This window comes from Triturus cristatus, chromosome 11 (assembly GCF_964204655.1).
Source record: "Triturus cristatus chromosome 11, aTriCri1.1, whole genome shotgun sequence".
NCBI lineage: Eukaryota > Metazoa > Chordata > Amphibia > Caudata > Salamandridae > Triturus > Triturus cristatus.
In genome coordinates this window covers 473,164,451-473,185,382 of record NC_140594.1, presented here as the reverse complement: position 1 = coordinate 473,185,382, position 20,932 = coordinate 473,164,451, and the positions used below count along the sequence as shown (strand labels likewise).

At 47.0% G+C, this 20,932-nt stretch overlaps 1 protein-coding gene across 1 annotated transcript in view; it reads left to right on the top strand.

Annotated features, from left to right (window-relative positions):
• Positions 1-3,560: 3,560 nt before the first annotated feature.
• The window catches only part of DPYSL2 (dihydropyrimidinase like 2), a 408,396-nt gene continuing 391,024 nt past the window's right edge, over positions 3,561-20,932 (top strand). The window contains exons 1-2 of the mRNA XM_085632753.1: positions 3,561-3,670; positions 3,862-4,227. Coding sequence (XP_085488879.1) covers positions 3,898-4,227 — 330 coding nt within the window. The 5' untranslated portion in view covers positions 3,561-3,670; positions 3,862-3,897. The remainder of the gene's footprint in view (positions 3,671-3,861; positions 4,228-20,932) is intronic.

Below are 20,932 nucleotides of genomic sequence, written 5' to 3'. Positions count from 1 at the left end.
GCTGCTATTGAAGTAAATCTGGGAGCCACCCTAGCCAGAGCTCTGAATGGACTCAGGCTGGTTTACTGAAACGCCTTATATAGTGTCATCCCAACAACGCTGGTAACTTGTCTTTGGGAGGTTCAAAGGTCAGCAACTAGGACTATGGCAATGATATGGAGGTGTTAACACACATCTCCCACCTCGAAAAGGTTGAAGCGAGCCCAGATACAAAAACATATTCCCTTTAAAACATCCACAGTTATATTTCTGGTATAGAGCTTTAATCTGTCTGCAAGTGCCCTGTATGCAGTATTCTCCAGGAGTGCATTACTCATCCGCCATGCTTATCATGCCAATTGCTAGGCACAAGATGGCCACCTCTCGCGGCTGATCTCCTCCTTTTCAGGATGAACACTTCTAGGATGTCCTGCTCCTGGATCTAAGGCAGGAATCTTGCCTGTTTCGGTTCTAGAAAAAGCTAAAGACTTTGCAATTTATGTAATTGTATGTTATGCATTTTCATATATCTTTACTGACATTTTTAAGGTCCTATAACATTTGAAATCTGAGTCCCTTTTACAGTTCTGCCCTTAGGTACTCTTTGACTGGAGTCCAAGTGCTCTGTTGACATTGAATGTGAAGGTGTTTGGTACTGTTTGAAGGGCAGTCATTGAATCTGACTGTGTTTCGTACTGTTTGAAGGGCAGTCATTGAATCTGACTGTGTTTCGTACTGTTTGAAGGGCAGTCATTGAATCTGACTGTGTTTCGTACTGTTTGAAGGGCAGTCATTGAATCTGACTGTGTTTCGTACTGTTTGAAGGGCAGTCATTGAATCTGACTGTGTTTCGTACTGTTTGAAGGTGAGTCATTGAATCTGACTGTGTTTCGTACTGTTTGAAGGGCAGTCATTGAATCTGACTGTGTTTCGTACTGTTTGAAGGGCAGTCATTGAATCTGACTGTGTTTCCTACTGTTTGAAGGGCAGTCATTGAATGTGAAGGTGTTTGGTGCTGTTTGAAGGGCAGTCATTGAATCTGACTGTGTTTCGTACTGTTTGAAGGGCAGTCATTGAATGTGACTGTGTTTCGTAATGTTTGAAGGGCAGTCATTGAATGTGACTGTTTCGTACTGTTTGAAGGGCAGTCATTGAATGTGACTGTTTCGTACTGTTTGAAGGGCAGTCATTGAATGTGATTGTGTTTCGTAATGTTTGAAGGTGAGTCATTGAATGTGACTGTGTTTCGTACTGTTTGAGGGTCAGTCATATTGCATAGTGGCTGCTAAGGCTAGAACAGATTTGTGTATTGATTAATGGATCGTACTGATTAGTAGCTGGTTACATCTGTTTATGGATCTGTGTGAAGTATTTTGTGCATGATTTGTGTGCTCAATAACATTGCGGCTTCTTTTGTTCTGCATGGATGTAGATTGGCCGTTGCTCTGATTTAGGGAGCCATTGTGTTTTGAGTTGATTCAGGAACATTTTTCTGTCAGTAGGTGTAACATACTCTCGAATTTCCATAAATATGTCGCACTGTCTGATGGGAATAAGCCTTGTGAATTAGGGGCCCTAATGATGACTTTCACTTTGAAAATATGTAGTATCCTCATGTAATGTTATAATGTTCCCTTTCACCTTGTTCCTAGCTGCTCAGCCAGTGTGAGTGTTCTGTGTAGAAGGTTGGTGTGATTGACATGAGTGGAATTCTTGGGTGCCTGGTGTGAATGTTGACAGCTGGAAGATGGGCGGGGTGGGGCTGTTACTATGGATGTTAAGAACTTAATACATATCATAAAGACATCTCTCTTCTACGTCTGCTGTGTCACCTCTACCCATTGAACCAGCTTATTACAAAATAGTACTGTCCTTTCGACTAATTTTGTCAAAGAGCTTGAATAACTGTAAAGGTTTGAAGACAGTACATCACAACCACGACTACTATACCTGTCTCCCCCCCCCCCCCCACACTATGTTTCTTCCAGTCATTTTCTGTGTGTGTTCCTCTCACTTATTGTATTTCTCTTTCCTTGCCCGCTCTCCTGCCCTGCTCCATGACTTACACTCTTTCGGCACCATCGTTTCTTGTTCTCTTTGTTCTCCTGTGCCCTGCCACGCCTCCTGCTTACCTTATTTCCTTCCCTCTGATCATTCCCCACATTTGACTTTTCCCACGTTCATTTCCTATTCTGTCTCCTTGATTAACTCTATTCTTTCTCTCTTACCCTCGCTCCTTCCTACTTCCCCGTGCCAAACGTATTACGAGTTTGGGGAGAGTGACCCCTCTCACTCGCTGACGCCCCCCCCCCCCCACCCCTTAAAACTTTGCGGCGAGTCATTACGCATGAAAGCACACTGTGAGCTCTGTGGTATTTCGATTTGAATGTGGGGGCTCCTTCCCTGGCACGCCCCTTGAGCAATGGGGGAACTTAAAAACGCTGACGCACATTTGCCAGTTCTCTAAGGCTTCAATGTTCTAGTCAAACATAAACCAACCAATTTGAGGGGCTTGGCGCTACACGCATTTGCGCGCTATTACAGTGTCACCTTTAACAGAAGCGCTAGAATCAGAGGGAATGCCATGCGCCAATAACGCAATAAACGACGTATTGTGCCTTGAATGTGCATTAATTTTAGTGTTACACCACATACCTCTATTTAACACTCGTAATTAGGGGTGCAGGTGAGGCCGGCTGGGAATATATCGAGGCCATTGTTCGGTACACTAAAAATGGACCTCACGAGTGGGCGTGACGAGGATGGGTGTTGGGAGGGCGATACATAGTCCAGCTGCATATATCTGAGCCCCCCCCCCCCCCTTCACCGGTGCAGGCGTTCTAATGCCCCTGCGCTCATGTCATTTCACTCACCGAGAGAAGGGTGGTGCTGAACGGACAGCTCCTTAAAGGCGCCGCGTCCACACGCTGCACCCCGGCAGCTACACAAAAACCTGCCTTTTGTCACGGCCTGTCATTTAATTTGTGATTGTCTGGTAGTGCAAATCATTAATGTGTAAATTTTGAATGAACAGTGACCCCTCTACACAATAAATGTGATCGGACAAATAAAATAATGGCTGTGGGTTTAACCTCCCTGCCGTCAAAGCACCTGGTCAGTCGGCGTTGCTCCTTTCTGGTCGGGCTATGCCGGGGGCATTTTCCACTGTGCGGATGTAAGCTGGGGGAGGGTCTGGCGCCCACCCTGCATTATTACCGTGTCATGGCTGCTGTAATAAAGGAAAGCTGTGACTCAGCATCGTGTCACGGGAGAGGGGAGGTGGGAATCTTTCCCGGCAAAGCAGGAGCTAGTTGAACCTGGCAGAAACCCCTTGTCAGTCCCCTCCCTTCTCAAAAACCACCCGGGGCTGGAGATCGCCGCAGGTGGCGGGAGGTTACACGCGGCCACCCGGGAAGAAATGGACCCTGCCACCCCCTGCCCCTCAGACCTCCTGTAACTTGCGCGATCGGGTCTCCGCGGGAGCCTGGTACCTGACACCTCTCCCGAAGCTGGCATGCGCTGAAGCTGACAGCGCCCCAAATGCTGACATCTCCCCCTTTGCCTAGGAACGCCATCATCACTTCCGGATCAGAGCCCGGTGCTGCTGCAGAGTTCTTCTCCTGTTCTTGATGCTGAACGGGGAACTTGCAGCCTGCCTCCTCCTCCTTCTAAAAGCACTGCAGAGAAAAGGGTAAGCCCACAACGCCCAACTTTGGTGGCCACAATCAGGAGCCACTCCCTGAAAGTCATTGTTTGAAAAAAATGACCAGTGTGAGAAAAAACAGAAGGGGAGTGGATTCAACCTCTGTTGTCTGAAGCTGTTGCCCCTGCCCCCCTCTCTCCCTCTAACACACTGATCCGCTGCTGTTCTCTTCCCTCCAGGGGCAGACTGACTGCTGGGCAAGGGCAGAGGCGAGGATGGCTGGCAGGAACGGCAGGCAGAACGAGCAGAACGGGGAGGAAGATGGCTTCTTTAAGAACTTGGGCTCCGGGAGCCCCAAGCCCAGGCAGAAATTCTGCGGCATGTTCTGCCCGGTGGAAGGCTCCTCAGAGAACAAGACCATCGACTTCCACTCGCTGCCCCCAGGCAAAGGACTGGCCAAGGTGGTGGCCCAGCAGAGGGACGTGGCCCACCTGGGCAAGGGCAGCAGCAGCTGGGATGCTGGGGAGCCATCTGTTGATTCCGGGAGGAGGGTGGAGATCCGGAGGGGAACCGGCAAGGAAGCACTGCAGAACCTCAGCGACAAGGTGCGTGAAGGCTATGCGAGTTTGGGCTGGTATTCTGCAGCCCTGCCAATAATGCCCATTAACGCCCGTCTTTTTCCTTGTATTGACATTGTGTTTGCTAGTACCATCCCCTTATATTTATGTCTTCATTGTTACTGAGTAGTATCTAACAATGTCATATTACGCATAATTCATGCATGCTTGGATTAACTGCTGCCCCGGAGGTGTGTGATATGACCAGGATTAGCTGTGTAAATCGAACAGCTTTGGGGAGGGGTCCCTGCTGTTGCACGGCTGGGGCAGGCGGGTGGAGGTTGATTTTATCGCTTCCTTTTGCATTTTCAATCACCGCCAGTGGAGCAGACAAAGCCCCGCCTTTTTTTGTGCAGCTCACAGCAGCGGGAATTGTGATTCCGGCGCAGCACAAACTGCCCAGACTGTACAGACTGATGCCCCCTATTGGCCTGGGAGGTCCCCGGACGTAGGGGGCATCTCATATGCGTCCCAAACGTGCATAAATGCCGTCCAGGAGTGGATCAGGTGGGCGTGTGGTCACAGCAGTGACAGACGCATCTCAGGATTTTCCCACGGTCTCATAATAACCAAAGACTTACTCAGCAGTGCCCTTTTCTAGCAGACAATGACCGTGTCCATAGCGCCTAGACTGGAGCACGGGGCATCGAGCTCAAAGGATGGGTGTTTGCAAGCGGCACGGGTTCTAGTCCCTGCAGATCCCCAGGTCCATGTGTGGGTAGTTCATCCCATCCGTGATTTTAACTTTGCATCCTGGGACTTGTCGTCCTGTTTTATCCTACTAAAACCCATCAAGACTACAAGTCTCAGAATGCAACGAGAATTGATGTACTGGACCAAGAAACGGGAGATCTTTTCAGCGCCCACTCTATCATCATTATCAGGGGCTCAACACGAGAAAACCTATTTGGGTTAATTGTAGCATGTCCAGAGATGAAAAAACTTCAGTGTTTTAGGACTGGCACATCTTTAAGTGAAAAAGAATCCGATAGTGGGAAAAATGCAGACGGTGTACTGTTCTGTCCCACTTATAAAGGATTGTTATCACAGTTGTGGAGTAAATAGAAGTGCTCCAAATTAACTTTTGACAAAAAAAGGATAAAAGCCTGAAATTGTTTAATTTAAAAAAAGAAATAATTAAAGCCACATAAGTCTGCATGCATTTTTGGCAAGGCCTATCTCTTCACAGGACCCCAGTCGGTTGACATTCATGTTGATCACACCTCTAGTTTTTTTCCACCTTTGAGTTATTTTATGTGCCTTGTGGTTGAATGTCAAGAGTGGGCACTTAAGGGTCCACGATGATGCTAATGTGCTTAATGCTACAGACGAGGCGTTTGTTGTAGCACCCAAGTCAATGCGGTGCAATACAGAAACATAATAGGCCTATTTTAACACCTGTCCACCCTATTTCACGCCACCAAAACATGCCATACTCAAGAAATACACGTCCTATGGTCCTCCAGCCCATGAGACTACTTCATGTACATTGCTCTACCATGTCTTGTTTATTTCTCTTAGTCAGTGCTCAGCACCCCTGAACCCTGAAACTCTCTTCGAGAACATACAGCCTTTACTCTCTATCACTCAAAAATGTCCCTCTTATACTGCACAACCAAATCTCCTCTATCTTCCAACGGGGACTGCTCCTGTTCACTTAATTCTGCCCTTCAAAATTCCAAGCCTGACAACCCCCAAAGTATCAAGCCCTGCTCCCTAACGCACACCATCTGTAGGAGAGTAGGCTCTGCTTCACATGGGTACCCCCACTTTTTGCTGGTGTTTTACTGTTTTTTGACCTTAGTCTGGCTGTGGCCCTGCTAATCAGGACCACAGCCTAGCTGCTTCGTCTCTAAAATGGTTTGCATGTACATTAGGAACATATCTAATTGGATTCTGGAGTGCCTTATAAGCCCCTAGCATATGGTATACTATGTACCTAGGGCATAGGTACTTCAGAGGCCTACCAGGGGCTGAAGCATGTATTATGCCACCCCTGGGAAGCACTCCAAAATGTCATCACAGGTCTGCTACTGCAGCCTGGGTAAGGGTGTGCTTGCACCCCTCGCAGTGATATAGGCTACCTATCTCCACATATATACAGACACATATAAACCTATAAGTCACTCCTATGGCAGGCCTTAACAATCCTGAAGGCAGCGTGCTTGGTTTTGTGTGAGAGGGTGCCCAAGCATGAGCTGAGGCCCTCTGCAGATTTCGGAAATACTTCCTTATGGCTGTTCTGAGATACAGCCATACCATATACTCTTAAGTGCATTATAACCTCGCGGTAAATGCTAACTTTGGAATGGCTGCATCAAAACATGTCATGTTTGGTGTCAAACGCTTTGCAATACTACCCCCCGCCAATTCTGGCGGCGGGGGTAGCATTCAACCCTTCTAGAGGGAGAGACATGTTCACACTGGTCAAACCCGGTAGGACTTTCCTGAGCCCTGGCATCACAAAATGGATGCCTCTGTCACAGACACGGGTCTGGCCTCCTGCTGCTGACCGAAACTCCGGCAGGGGAAGACTGGACAATAGGTTTCCTGTCGCAAGGAGGTGTGACGACCTCTCCAGACAGGCAGATGTGTATTGGGGCTGTGCGGGAGCACTCTCTGGTGCTTTGAAGTTCTGCACTGGGGGCACACTTGGTGTCCCTGTGCATAGTCCAGTTCAAACCGGTTGCAGGGGCTACCTGCCCCTGCTCTGGCGTGAATCTGGACAAAGGAAATGGGTGTAACCACCCCTCTTTCCAAGCCCAGCCATAGGTGTAGCCTTAGAATTAGTCCAGCCCCTAAACTTAGTATAAGTATAGGAATCCAGTACCTAGGACTTTAGATTACCCTGGACGAAACTCTGGAACATATATCCTGGACCTTCGACTTTCTATCACGACTAGAAGAGGGAAGAAATCTCCCTTGGGGTCAAGGAGTGACTCCCCTGCTTGGCAGGCACCAAAGAAGCAACTGACAGGTCTGCATCACTGAAGCTCCTGCCAGACACTGAAGTCTTCTTCGAGGGTACCCTGAGTCCACAGCAAAGCTGAGGCCCGTGGCTATTGTGGGTGACGTGGAACTGTGACCCCTGGACACCGTGAACTTTTGCAGCAACCGCATTTTCCTGGTCTTCCTCGAAGTTGTGCTGTGGGCTCCGAGTAGCCCCAGCCTTGAGCAGCTCCTGCACTGAAGATTGCTGGCCTCCACTCCACGAGTGACCCGTGGGCCAGTTTCAAGTGTGACCACTTGAGGATCCTTCGCGATCACTAGTCCGTTGGCTAGCAGGTCCCCACGAAGGCAACTCCTCTTCTGTTTGGGCTTTCTGGTTGCTCCAGACGTGCCCTGACTTACCTTTGCTGGATGAGTCCCTCAGACCTTGCTGGTCTGCACCGCAGTCCTTTCTCTGAATTTCTGTGACTTGTCGTTGTCAAGGCTTGTTGGGTCCAATCTACTCGCCAACACCGTAGCACTTGACAAACTTCGTGGGACAGCTTGAATCCAGCTCTTGGACTTCGTCGATACCTCCTGGACCTCGTGGCTGAAGAGTCAAGACACCCATCAACTCACCTGAAGCACCCGACATCTGTGGGCATTGGTCCATCCTGCCCTCGGTCACTGGCTAGTGACCCAGACTCTGTCCCCTCTGCTTTCAGGTTCCTTCTATCCTAGATCCAGGCTTGGATCTCTTCGGACACTTCTCCTCTTCACAGCAGCAGCAGTTCTTTGCAGGCTTACATTGCAATTGACGACGCGACCCGACACCAAAAGACACCTATTCACCCGGCTTCCCTGGGTGAGGTAACTCGAGTACTCCGGTGCTCCCGTGGGTGCTAGCCCTAGAACTTCTTAAGTCCAAAAGGGTTTGGTCCTGACTCGATTCTAAGTGTCCCTAATCTTTAAATTTCCAACCGCGACATTGCCGATAGAAGATAACGGGAACCCGCGGTTGTGTTCTCACACTGCATACAGTCCCCGTGGGTCCCCTGTGTCACTACCTTGGGTGGTTCCTTGGGGTCCCAGCGATTCTACAGGCTCTAGGCCTTGTGTCTAGTTCAGTCGTGGTTCTTATACCACTTTATTGGAATATGGTTTGGTACGCCCCTAGGGCCCAAACGTGTATTTGTGCTCTTACTGATGATTGCTACCTTGTAACTTAAGTACTTCGAACTCCAGTCTCATAAAGAGACTAGAGGGGTGTGTGTTAACCTAAATACATATATTTTAAATATGTACCTGGTGTGGTTGTCCTTTCATTTGATCATTCAAGAGATTATAGACTGGTAAAACAAGCTGCTTTACATTCCTTCAAGACTTAGCCTGAAGGCTGCTCTCCATAGCTACCACTAGGATAGCTTTCAATAAAGGTGGTCTTTAACCAATTCACCATAAGGGATTGTTTGGACTGATACAAGGTGCCCAATAGAACTAGTGGACAGCATATATCAGGCCACCATCTCACATTGGTGTGCAGCGTGTGGGATTCCAGCTTGCTATTGTTTTACCAGAAAATCTCAATTGAATTGATCAACTGAAAACCACTAAAGGTACCTGAGGTACATATAATATCAAGTTTAGCTACAGTAAGTTGTACTGAACGTAGAGTTATCTGTTAAGGGATAGCACGCCCTTTCTACAACTCAAGAGAGTTTAGTAGGCCACACTAGTGTAGGTAGTGCAATACACCACATCACATTAGTAATGTCTAACCAGCCAGGAACCAATGGGTCCCTACCAGGAACCAGTGAGCTCCTTCCCTATAAATATGAGGATCTCTCCCTAAGGGCCTTATGTTCCATTAGATAGCTGAAGACAGGCAAAAGTCCATCCACCCAGCATCTCATAAATATACTTAAGATGGATTATATCACAGGGCCTAGTGGGCCTGATGGGATAGACAGTGTGGGTGGGGCAGCACCTGAGGGTGGGCCTAGGGGTAGCAATTCCCCTGAACCCTACCTTTGATGCTGACCAGACTGGTGACAATGACCAGACTCTGGTGAACCCAGATCTCCTGGATGAGGAAGAGGAGGATGACAATAATGCTCCTGCCTTTATTCCTCCAGGTAGACCTGACAACAGGGCTAAAAGGGATAGATCTCTGTCAAGGGGATCTATCCAGTCTAACTCCTCTATAGGGACATCTGTCTCTTCTCACAGAGGGAGGGAAACCTGCCAGGAGAGGAGAGAGAGACTGCTGAAGTATGAACAAGACAAGTTCAACCTCAGAAAGCAGCAGATGGCCTTAGATAGGGAAGCCCCAGAGCTCTTCAGAGCTAGTAAAAAGGAGGCACTAGAGTCCCTTGGTGGCAGCAATTTCCCTAGAGATAGGGAGAGGTCTTATGACAATAGAAACCTAAGTAAGATTGTCCCTCCCTACCAGAGTGGGGATGACATCCACACGTGGATAACTGCCTTGTAGAGGGCCTGTAAAGTACAGAAGGTCCCTCAAGGTCAGTGGGCAGCAATCTTATGGCTCACCTTTGCAGACAAAGGTAGAGAAAAGCTCCTCACTGTAAGAGAAGAGGATGCTGATGATTACAAAGTCTTGATAAGTGCACTGATAGATGGGTTTGGCCTAACCACTGAACAATACAGGTTAAAGTTCAGAGACACCCAAAAATCACAAAATCAAGACTGGGTTGACTTTGTTGACTGTGCTGCTAAGGCTCTGGAAGGTTGGTTATTGGGCAGTAAAGTGTGTGACTTCAAAGGATTGTATAATCTGATAATGTGGGAGCAGATTCTTAATAACTGTCAAAATCAGCCGTTGCACCTGTACCTGGTGGACTCTGATCTGACCTCTCCCCAAGAATTGGTAAAGAAGGCAGACACATGGGTCAGAACCAGGGTGAGGCAGAAGGTACAGAACCAAGGTGGTGACCCAAAGAAGCAAGATTCCAAAAACTCTGACAAGGGTGGGGACAAGGGTAAAGACCAGAAGTCTTCTCAAGGGCTCCAAAAATCTTCTTCAGGTAGGGATTCACAGTCAGGAAAGGGTAAAGGTCAAAAGAAACCTTGGTGCAAAATCTGTAAACAGAAAACTCACTGGACTAGTGACTTCACCAAGGCCAAAGAAAATACTCCAGCCCCCACCAATGCCCCTAAGGCACCTGCTCCCCCTAGTGCAGTTACAATTGGTGGTGGGAATACACTGAATAAGGGTGTAGTAGGGTTGGCCCTGGGTTCTGAGATGGACTCTGGCCTAGTCAGAGTACCAACTCAGGATGTGCTTGTCAGTGATGGGGGCATGGATATGTCCCCCTTTGTGAGTCCCAGTAACTTGGGCAAATACAGACAGCAGCCTTTAATAAATGGAGTAGAAGCTTGGGCATTCAGGGACACAGGAGCAAGTGCCACAATGGTGACAAAAGATCTTATGGATCCTGGCCAGATTATACTTGGTGAAATGTACCAAGTGACCAATGCTAGCAATGTCGGAACAGACCATTCTCTTGCAGTTGTTAACTTCTCCTGGGGAGGGGTAATTGGCCTTAAGAAGGTTGTGGTAAGTGCAGACCTACCAGTACAGTGCTTGCTTGGCAATGATCTAGAGACTTCAGCTTGGGCTGAAGTGGAGCTCAGGACACATGTAAAAATGTTAGGGATCCTTGCACATGTCTTTGCTGTGACCAGGTCACAGGCAACAATGTCTAACACTGGACAGGCCCTGGATTCTGGAATAATGAACCAGGTGCCTCACAAGAGGAGGAGCAGTCGGGTTAAGGCAGAGCCTTCCCACCTGTCTCAGGATACTGATTAGTCTCCTCAGGGAGATGATCTTGAGCCTGAAGAAGGAACTGTCCCAGAGGAGCTTGAACCTGACCAGGTTGAGTTCTTGGGGACAGGGGGCCCTTCCAGGTCTGATCTGAGCCAGGAGCAGAAAACCTGCCCCTCTCTTGAAACCCTCAGACAGCAAGCTGCCGATGAGGCTGCTGGGAATGCTAGTGGCACCCATAAAGTTTATTGGGATGATAGACTCCTATACTCACAGAGTAGAGACCCCAAGCCTGGTGCATCCAGGAGGTTGGTTATACCTCTGAAGTTTAGGGGTTTCTTATTGACACTAGCCCATGATATTCCCCTAGCAGGACACTTAGGCCAGAACAAGACTTGGGACAGGATTGTTCCTCACTTTCACTGGCACCACATGTCTGAAGACACCAAGGAGTTTTGTCGCTCCTGTGTAACCTGCCAAGCCAGTGGCAAAGCAGGTGGCACTACAAAGGCCCCCCTGATACCACTACCTGTGGTGGGGGTGCCATTTGAAAGGGTAGGGATTGACATTGTTGGTCCCATGGATCCCGAAACAGCATCTGGGCACAGATTTATACTGGTAGTAGTGGATCATGCCACCAGGTATCCAGAAGCAATTCCCATAAGGACCACTACAGCACCTGTAGTGGAAAGAGCTCTCTTGAGTGTGTTCTCAAGAGTAGGCTTTCCTAAGGAGGTAGTATCTGACAGGGATGCAAACTTCATGTCAAGTTACTTGATTGCTATGTGGAAGGAGTGTGGAGTGAACTACAAATTCACCACACCCTATCACCCACAATGCAATGGTTTAGTTGAGAGATTCAACAAAACCTTGAAGGGCATGATCAAAGGACTCCCAGAGAAGCTTAGGCGAAAATGGGACCTGCTCTTGCCCTGCCTTTTATTTGCATACAGGGAGGTGCCTCAAAAGGGGGTTGGCTACAGCCCATTTGAACTTTTGTTTGGTCACCCTGTCAGGGGTCCATTGTGTTTGGTGAAGGAAGGATGGGAGTTACCTCTCAAGCCCCCAAAGCAAGACATAGTGGACTATGTACTTGGTCTCCGCTCCAGGATGGCTGAGTACATGAAAAAGGCAAACAAAAACCTTGAGGCTAGCCAGGAACTGCAAAAAGCCTGGCATGACCAAAGGGCTGTACTGACTGTTTACCAGCCAGGACAGAAAGTGTGAGTGTTGGAGCCTGTGGCTCCAGCAGCTCTCCAGGACAAGTGGTGTGGACCCCACACTATTGTTGAACAGAAGGGAGAGGTTACTTATTTAGTAGATCTAGGAACTCCCAGGAGTCCCCACAGGGTACTCCATGTCAACAGGCTAAAGTCATATGTGGACAGGACTGACATGGGCTTGCTCATGGCTACTGATGAGGGACAGGAGGAAGAGAGTGACCCACTACCTCACCTCCTCTCACGGAACCCTGATGATGGGTCAGTTGATGGTGTAGCCTTGGTAGGCAGCCTCCCTGCCCAGCAACAAACTGATTGCAGACAGGTGCTCAATCAGTTCAGACACATGTTCTCAGTGACTCCAAGTCAGACTACCTGGAGAACTCATGAAGTGGACACTGGGGACAGTCTGCCTATTAAAAATAAGATTTATAGGCAACCTGACCATGTCAGGGACTGTATCAGGACAGAAGTCCAGAAAATGTTGGATTTGGGTGTTATTGAACCCTCAGATAGCCCTTCTCCTCTTCACAGCAGCAGCAGTTCTTTGCAGGCTTCCATTGCAATCGACGACGCGACCCGACACCAAAAGACACCTATGCACCCGGCTTCCCTGGGTGAGGTAACTTGAGTACTCCAGTGCTCCCGTGGGTGCTAGCCCTAGAACTTCTTAAGTACAAAAGGGTTTGGTCCTGACTTGATTCTAAGTGTCCCTAATCTTTAAATTTCCAACCGCGATATTTCCGATAGAAGATAACGGTAACCTGCAGTTGTGTTCTCACAATGCATACAGTCCCCGTGGGTCCCCTATGTCAGTACCTTGGGTGGTTCCTTGGGGTCTCAGCGATTCTACAGGCTCTAGGCCTTGTGTCTAGTTCAGTCGTGGTTCTTATACCACTTTATTGGTATATGGTTTGGTACGCCCCTAGGGCCCAAACGCGTATTTGTGCTATTACTGATGATTGCTACCTTGTAACTTAAGTACTTTGAACTCCAGTCTCATAAAAAGACTAGAGGGGTGTGTGTTAACCTAAATACATATATTTTAAATATATACCTGGTGTGGTTGTCCTTTCATTTGATCATTCAAGAGAATATAGACTGATAAAACAAGCTGCTTTACATTCCTTCAAGACTTAGCCTGAAGGCTGTTCTCCATATCTACCACTAGGATAGCTTTCAAAAAAGGTTGTCTTTAACCAATTCACCATAAGGGGTTGTTTGGACTGATACAAGGTGCCCACTAGAACTTGTGGACAGCATATATCAGGCCAACTTCTCACACCATCTATCTCATAGCATGTAGGCCTGCTCCATACACCCAGAAGTGTCTACTACCACTTGTTTCTGGTCTCATTCAGAACACCCTGCCCCTTTTCCTATTCCCTGCACACCATATTACCCAAACCACCCTGCCCTGTCATCTGCTCCCCATCATCTCCACACACCCAGCACCCACAAGGCACCTTCTCAACACCACACAGCCACCTGGAATCCCAGAGGGTACACTCTCTCTTGGCCCAAATCTGAGTTTGGTTTTCTCTGTCCAGCAGGAGGCTACTGGAGTTGTGTGGACCTGGACACACCCCAGGGACAAAGGCAGCTCTTCGGCTCATAGGAGATGCCGTCCCTGGTCTCCCTCCACAGTGCGGCCTGACTCCTGGGGTGCTGCGCTGGGTTCAAGTGAGTCGCCACCCATGCTCTGGGCTTCTTGGGCGGTTGGTGCGATGGGGACAGGGCTGCTGCTCCCGACCGTTGGAGAGCACCCGGCGCCGGTTTTTCACGGTGATTTGGTGAAACTCCCACGGCGATGTGCACAGTGGCTGCACAGGGGGAGTTTTCCCCTACCGCAAAGCACGTAAAGGTTTTCAGCCGCTCAGAGATGGAGCGCCTCACCATGCACTCGAGTTTGCAAGAACCAGGGGCATAGCAGTACTCCTGGGAGAGCACCGGGGACACACCAGCAGGGTGCCAATGAGCAGGCCTGCACAAGGGTCCCATAGCAAAATGGCAGTCCTTCTTCCAGTGTCAAAATTAAAAGATAGAATGCACACCATCAGTCTTTGCAATGTTCATGATCCATCCGAGCTTGACAAATAGTCTTCAGTGTGCAGATTGGGCTCGTGCTCTGCCCCACTGGCATGTGCCTATGAATCCAAGCAAAGTAAAGAGCAATTTGTGCCCCCTTCCTAGTCTCACAGCAACATCCTTCGATACTCATCAGTCTCCAATTTTAGGTCGAGCCTAGGCAGCGCGCATGCGTTTTCTTCAAGACCTGTTGTTATCTCCTCTATCTGCTTTTGGCATGCCCATGAATTGCCATTTGTTCATTGTTGTGCCATTTAGAAATACAGGGTTTTTATTGGTGCATTGGGTCTGATTCTCCTGCCTTTGCGTGCTTGGGTCACGTCCAAGTGAGTTCACTCATTGTTTGCTTGCGTTGGCCATCCCAATATGTCCGTGGTTTCTCCTGGTCATCTTTATCTGCCTTTTTATTTTGTAGGCTATCAACATCATTTTAGGCTTTCAGTCCATTTCACGGAGCAATGCTCTGTTGGGCACCTGCAAAGTGGCAATTTCTGTCCGGTAGTTGTTGAGCTATGCCAATAGCTCTAACTCAAAAAAATGTGAGACCTTTTGCATTGTTAATGCTTGTTTATTTTGGTCATCCATTTTCTTTAATTTTTCACCATGTTTCCAACAAATGTTTAGTCATAACTTTCTCCATCCACATGCCAAACACCATGTTTTTCCACAGCTTCAAATGGTCAAGATATGCCTGTCCAGGCCTTTTTCTCAAGTACGTAGGAAATAGATCGTTCATCCTGAATAATCATCTTCGCATAAACCCAATGCATTTCAGGCTCAATTGCCCTTAGTCAGGGGTAACTACAAAATTAAAAACCACCGTTTGTTATTATGCTCCATTTCACCCAATGTATCATAACCACAGCATTTCTCATCTCTTAGTACAAGGCATTCACCTAGCGCATGTTAAAATCAAACTCTTAATTACCCACTTGTTCATCACCCTTTAACCACAAACACTGAAATTACCTCAAACCTTTCACCCAACCACCATTCAATAGATTATACATCACATCACCCTGTGTGTCCACTTTCTACAAAGTATACCCCCATTAGCCTACACCTAACTGAGGAGTAGTCAAGATCTGCTCTCCTTTAGAAGGGATCTTAAGACCTACCTGTTCCCAAGAGCAATGTAATACACCTTCCTGATGGTTAGACATGGTCTCAGCGCCAGGATACCCTTTTGGGTGACAGTTGCGCTTAACAAGCATTAAATACAATACATACAATACTAACTGCCCATGAACAAAAACCTCAATGTGGACCTGCGAACTCCTCAGCCTATGCTCCGCAGCAAAACAGCCTCAGCTGCTTTCCTCCATCGTGAAAGTGCAAAACCATTCCTTCCTCGCGTGACGCTTCACCTTTCATATCCACCAACGTAAGTCTGTTGAGTATCAAAGGATGTTGTTGTGTGAGTGGGAAAGGGGCACAAATTGCTCTTTACTTTGCTTGGAGTCCTTCTTTCAGCCCAACAGGCAGCAGGCAAGCACTCCTGAGCAATCAAGTCTCATGGCGGTTCCTCCTGGCAGTCAAGGAGTGCTCTGGTGGCATGTGATCCAGCAGCATCTGGTTATAAGTCCCACACAGTGTCTCCAATCATGGGTCACAGCCCCTGTACCTATACTGCAAAAGTCTTTGTTCTAGGGGCACTTCAAACACTTTTTTAAAGTGCACAACACTCCCATTCAATCTCAAGCCCTGGCTCCAGACACAATACATGGGGGCAGAGACAGCATTGGGAAAGTCAGGCACAGCCCTATTCAGGTGCAGGTGCAACTCCTCCCACCACTCTAAATGCGGGCAAGCTCTATTCAGTCCAGCGCTGAGTCACCCAGGAAAGGCAGGACACACCTCAATCCCCCCCTTGTGACTGTCTAGAGTGAAAGCACATCCCCTTCTCCTGTTAGTCTTAACCAGACGGTGAATGCACAACCAGGCAGGGCACAAAGAGTCATAAGCACACAGAAAGGCCCACTTCTAAAAGTGGCATTTCTAAAATAGTAATAACAAATCCGCTTTCACCAATAAGCAGAATTTATTACTACTATTCCAAACAAACCAAACATGGCCACTCTACCCCTTTCATATCAGAAATTACCACTGTGGCACATACCAGGGAATTCCCAATGCAAACCTATGAGAGGGCAACCTCACAGTAGTGAGAAACCAAATAGGCTGTTTGTCACCAGGACATGCCACACAGTTAAGGCACCTTTTAACTACACAGCATCCTGCCCATAGGCCTAGCTAGGGGCTATCATAGGGGTAACTTATATGTAGTAAAAGGGGAGTTGCAGATGTGGCAACCACTTTAAATGCCACATCACTGCGGCAGTAAACTGCGCGCTTAGACCCTGCCATGGAAGAGGTCTGAGACAGGCTTGAAAGGCTACTTTGGTGGGTGGTGCAAGCAGCACTGCAAGCACACTAATAGCATTTAATTTACAGGCCCTGGGTATATGGGATACCATTGTACAAGGGACTTACAGGTAAATTAAATATGTCAAACAGGTGTAGACCAATCTTACCAAGTTTACAAGAGAGATCAAATGCACTTTACCACTGATCAGCAGTGGTAAAGTGCCCAGAGTCCTAAAACCAACAAAAACAAATCTGAAAAAAATACAGGAGGAAGGGAAAATGTTCTGGGATTACCCTGTAAAAAGGGCCAGTTCCAACAAGGACTCACTCAAGTTAATAGAAGTAGCACAAAGTCAGTCTATAGCATTTCAATACTCTGTCATTTTCTTTGTTAATAGTAATTGGGTTCTGCTAAGTCAACAATTGGTGATTGTGTAGCGTGTTCACACTTACAAAAGAGGAAGCTCAATCAACTGTAGAATTGCAGTAAAAAATGGCAAAATTCAATTGGCTGTCTAAGATACATGTATTAAGAGCCTTGCTGAAGTTAGGCTGTTCTGGAATGGGCATTATACTACAGTGGAGTTTGTACCAGAGGCTGGCCACCCAGCCACCCCACATGCATCCATCCAAGTCTTACTCATGATTAAAATATTTTTAAATTATGCATGCCATCTATGGAAGGAGTAGTGGGTGACACGTGCATCTTAAATTGGATAAATTTAGCCACATGCAGTGATGCTAATGAACGGCTTAGGATCCGTGATCTCGGTTATGCAGTTAACACCATTTATGCTGCAGTATTTTCAAAACCCTGCATTCCAATGATTTCTTAGTAGGAAAGCCCAGTTAGATGCCATTGGCCAGAACAGTGAAGAGCCTTTGTGTGAATAGTAGGAAAGATAACACTAGTATCACTGCAAAACTGCTGATATTTTCACGATGAATGGAAGTTGAGTGTTTTGAATGACTCCTGGGAGTCCATAGGACCCAGTGAGAATAACTTCCAGGGTAGGTGGCAGATGCAGTGTTACTAGTGATGGGATCCAAAGACTTGAAGTTTGTTAGAGTCTAGTTTCAGGAAGTTTTAACATATACAGCTGTCAGCTGCCCTAATGTACAGTGCTGATGAGTTCTGATAGTGTGCATTTCTTTTGACCAAACAAAACCAGGATTGAGCTTGTTCTACATATGTCCAGAATGTAAATAGTTGCAAGTAACGAATGCCATTAGTTGCATACTGAGGCTGCAAAATAGTGGTGTCAGTGTTGACCCTTGTGATAATTTGCTGCAGGTGAAAATAAATTGTGCGGACATACTAGGAGAATGTATGATTTTTGGCACCCTCCTTTGTAAGGAGTGGAATCTGCTCATGTGATGATCTTAGATTCCAAAGGTGGGATGGCAAGAGTGCAGGAGGAAGTGGAAAATGATGCTGAAGGCTGCCAACTAGTATCGTAGAATAAGCACCCACAATCAGCAGCGGCTCCTCCGCTAAGGTACGTCGCCCCACCAGTGCACAGGAAAAAATAAAATGATACCAGAGCATTTTATTTTTTGTATTGGAGTTGCCGCCAGGGTAGGGCAGGTTGGGGCTGGGCTCCCCGCGTCACAGGGAGAAGGAGTGGCTGATGCTGCACTAAAGTGCACAGGACTGTTTGGCTGGCCATCTTGGGCCGGCCAAACAGTAATGCGCACTTTGCATGTTCTCTACTCAGTCTGCATTACAGCCTGTGTGGAGAACATGCCCTGGCTTCCACTCCCTCTCTGAGTTCTGAACCACGGCACTCAGACCAATCACAGCGCTATGATCAGCAGCGTCGTGATTGGCTAGGGAAGTCTGGAAGCCTGGGTGTTTCCTGTTTCCTGCTGAGGGGCAGCGGCTGGGGACGGCAAAAGTGAATGCGACCAGCAGGTAAGTTCTATTTTTATTTATATCCTTGATTCCCACTGATTTCAAATACAAAAAATCTGACACAGTATGGCATATGGACCATTTCATCTTTAGGCCACAGGGGCACACCCCATTTTGCATTTGCCAGCTTTTATACCACTGTTGATGAGAATATACACCTAAACCAGAATTTGAGTGATTATAAGTGATAATTCTGATCAGGCAGCTGAACATATATGGAAAAAAAATCTCCATGCTATAGGTATTTATAGGTGACAGTAATTGAGGATCTCATTGACAAATAGTCAACATCATAAATTCTCTCAATGAGGCAATTTCTCATGCACTTTTGCGTTTCTCTCATTGTATTATCAGGTGACTTCAACATTCATTGGGACTGCCCTTATGATAAGGAAATGATCACAAATCGTCTCTAAATCCACTCATAAAGGGAGGTCATACAATTGATTTAGTATGTTCCAATAAGAGTTTGAGTTTGTCTGACCCTATTCCACAACATGGACAGATCACTACCGGATTCATTTTAAGTGAGCTACTTCCCCTCATGACAGCTTTGTTGACCATCCTGCTCCTGGCCAAATTAGACCGCATTCCAGGATAACTCAAAATAGATTGCCAAGTGCCCTGGAAAATAAAGTGCCAAATATATTGGGGTCAATTGAGTATGATGCTCAGGAGGCCATTAATTCGATTTGTACCTCTGGGGAAAAATTGGCCCCCCTTTCAGGACACAAGCCAGGTAGAAATAAGATTTAGAGTCCTTGTTTCAATAACGTCCTGAAACAGGAGAAAAAAATATGTAAAAAGGCAGAAAGAGCCTAGTTTAAAAATTACAGTATCGAGGATAGAGCAAAATACAAATAGGTACATAAGAATTATTTGGACTTGATTAATTCCACTGAAAGGGAATTCTACAAGGGCAGGATTGAAAGGACAGAAAGTAACTGAGAGAATTTTTTTAACTTGTGAAAAATTACTCTGATCCGGTTGCCTGCCACAGAAGCGAGGATACCTCGGCCAAGTTGTGCAAACAACTGACCTCTTTTTTCATAATAAAATACAGGAAATTCAGAACAGCTTAATCATAGCAGGGTCCTTGGGAGTTGGATCCTTTAGTCTAGCCATGAGCCCAAATAAGGTGTTCCACTCTTAATCCTCCTTTAATTCCATCTTGTTGGAAGATACTAGAGTGCCCGTGCACAATCTGAAGTCAGGCTCCACCTCCTATCCCTGCCCCTTCTTCTTTTAACTCTGGGAGTGGACATTATTAACCCAGTGATGAGTTCCCTGTTAAATAAGTAATTGGCAACCCCCACAATTCCATCCTACTGGAACCAGGCCAAAATGTTACCCCTCCTTAAAAAACCAAATGCAGGCCTCAATGTCCCAGGCAATAACAGGCCCATTTCCCTGCTGCCAGTGCCATCTAAATTAGTGGAAAAGTTTGTTAATTGGCAGCTGTCTAACTATATTGAGTCAAATTAGTTATTACACCCCAGTCAGTCTGGGTTCAGGCCAAAGTTCAGTATAGAGACTGCCCTTTTGGGAGTCTCTAAACTGATTCAAAACACTCTAGACGTGGGCGGAAGGGCAGTCCTGGTATTGTTAGACCTTTCAGCAGCGTTTGACATGGTTGCCCATTCCAGGCTGTTCAGCAGCTTTCAGGAGATAGGCATTAGAGTTACTGCCTGGAAGTGGATGAAATCCTTCCTTGAAGATAGGGGCAAAGAAAACTGGCTGCCCCCTTATTCGTCTGGCAGCAGAGGTGTCTCAGTAGGAGTGCAACAGGGCTCGGCCCTTAGCCCAACAATGTGTAAATGACTCCACTTGCTGCATTGGTTGAGTCTGTTGTGGCCAAGATAATGACAATTTTATTTTTATTTTTCTTCAAGAAAGGTGACCTAATTGAGCCAGATATCATTAAACCCTGTCTAGCTGCAGTTTTTCATTGGATGAATACCAACCAACTTAAATGTAATGCCAAAATGACAGAGATTTTTAGTTTCAGACATCATTTCAACCTATACCTGCAAGTACATTGGCCGGATGGGATATTCCTGCCCAACTTGCAAGTTGATACTGTAAAAAACCTGGGTGTTAAGATTGATAAACACATGAACTATCACAATCAAATCAATGCTATAGTTGGTCTTTTGCATAGGGCAAAGAAATTCTGCATTTCCTCTCTGTCCCTGAGGATAACAGTGATCTTGGCCTTGGTAATGTCCAGGCTGGATTATGCTGATGCCTTATATGCGGGTCTTCCACAGTACCTGGTGAGGAAATTGCAAATGGTTCAAAATGCGGCTGCTTAGCTTGTGGTCAATGCCCCAAGATGGGTGCATGTCTCTCCGCGTTTGCGTAATCTCCATTGGCTTCCTGTGAATA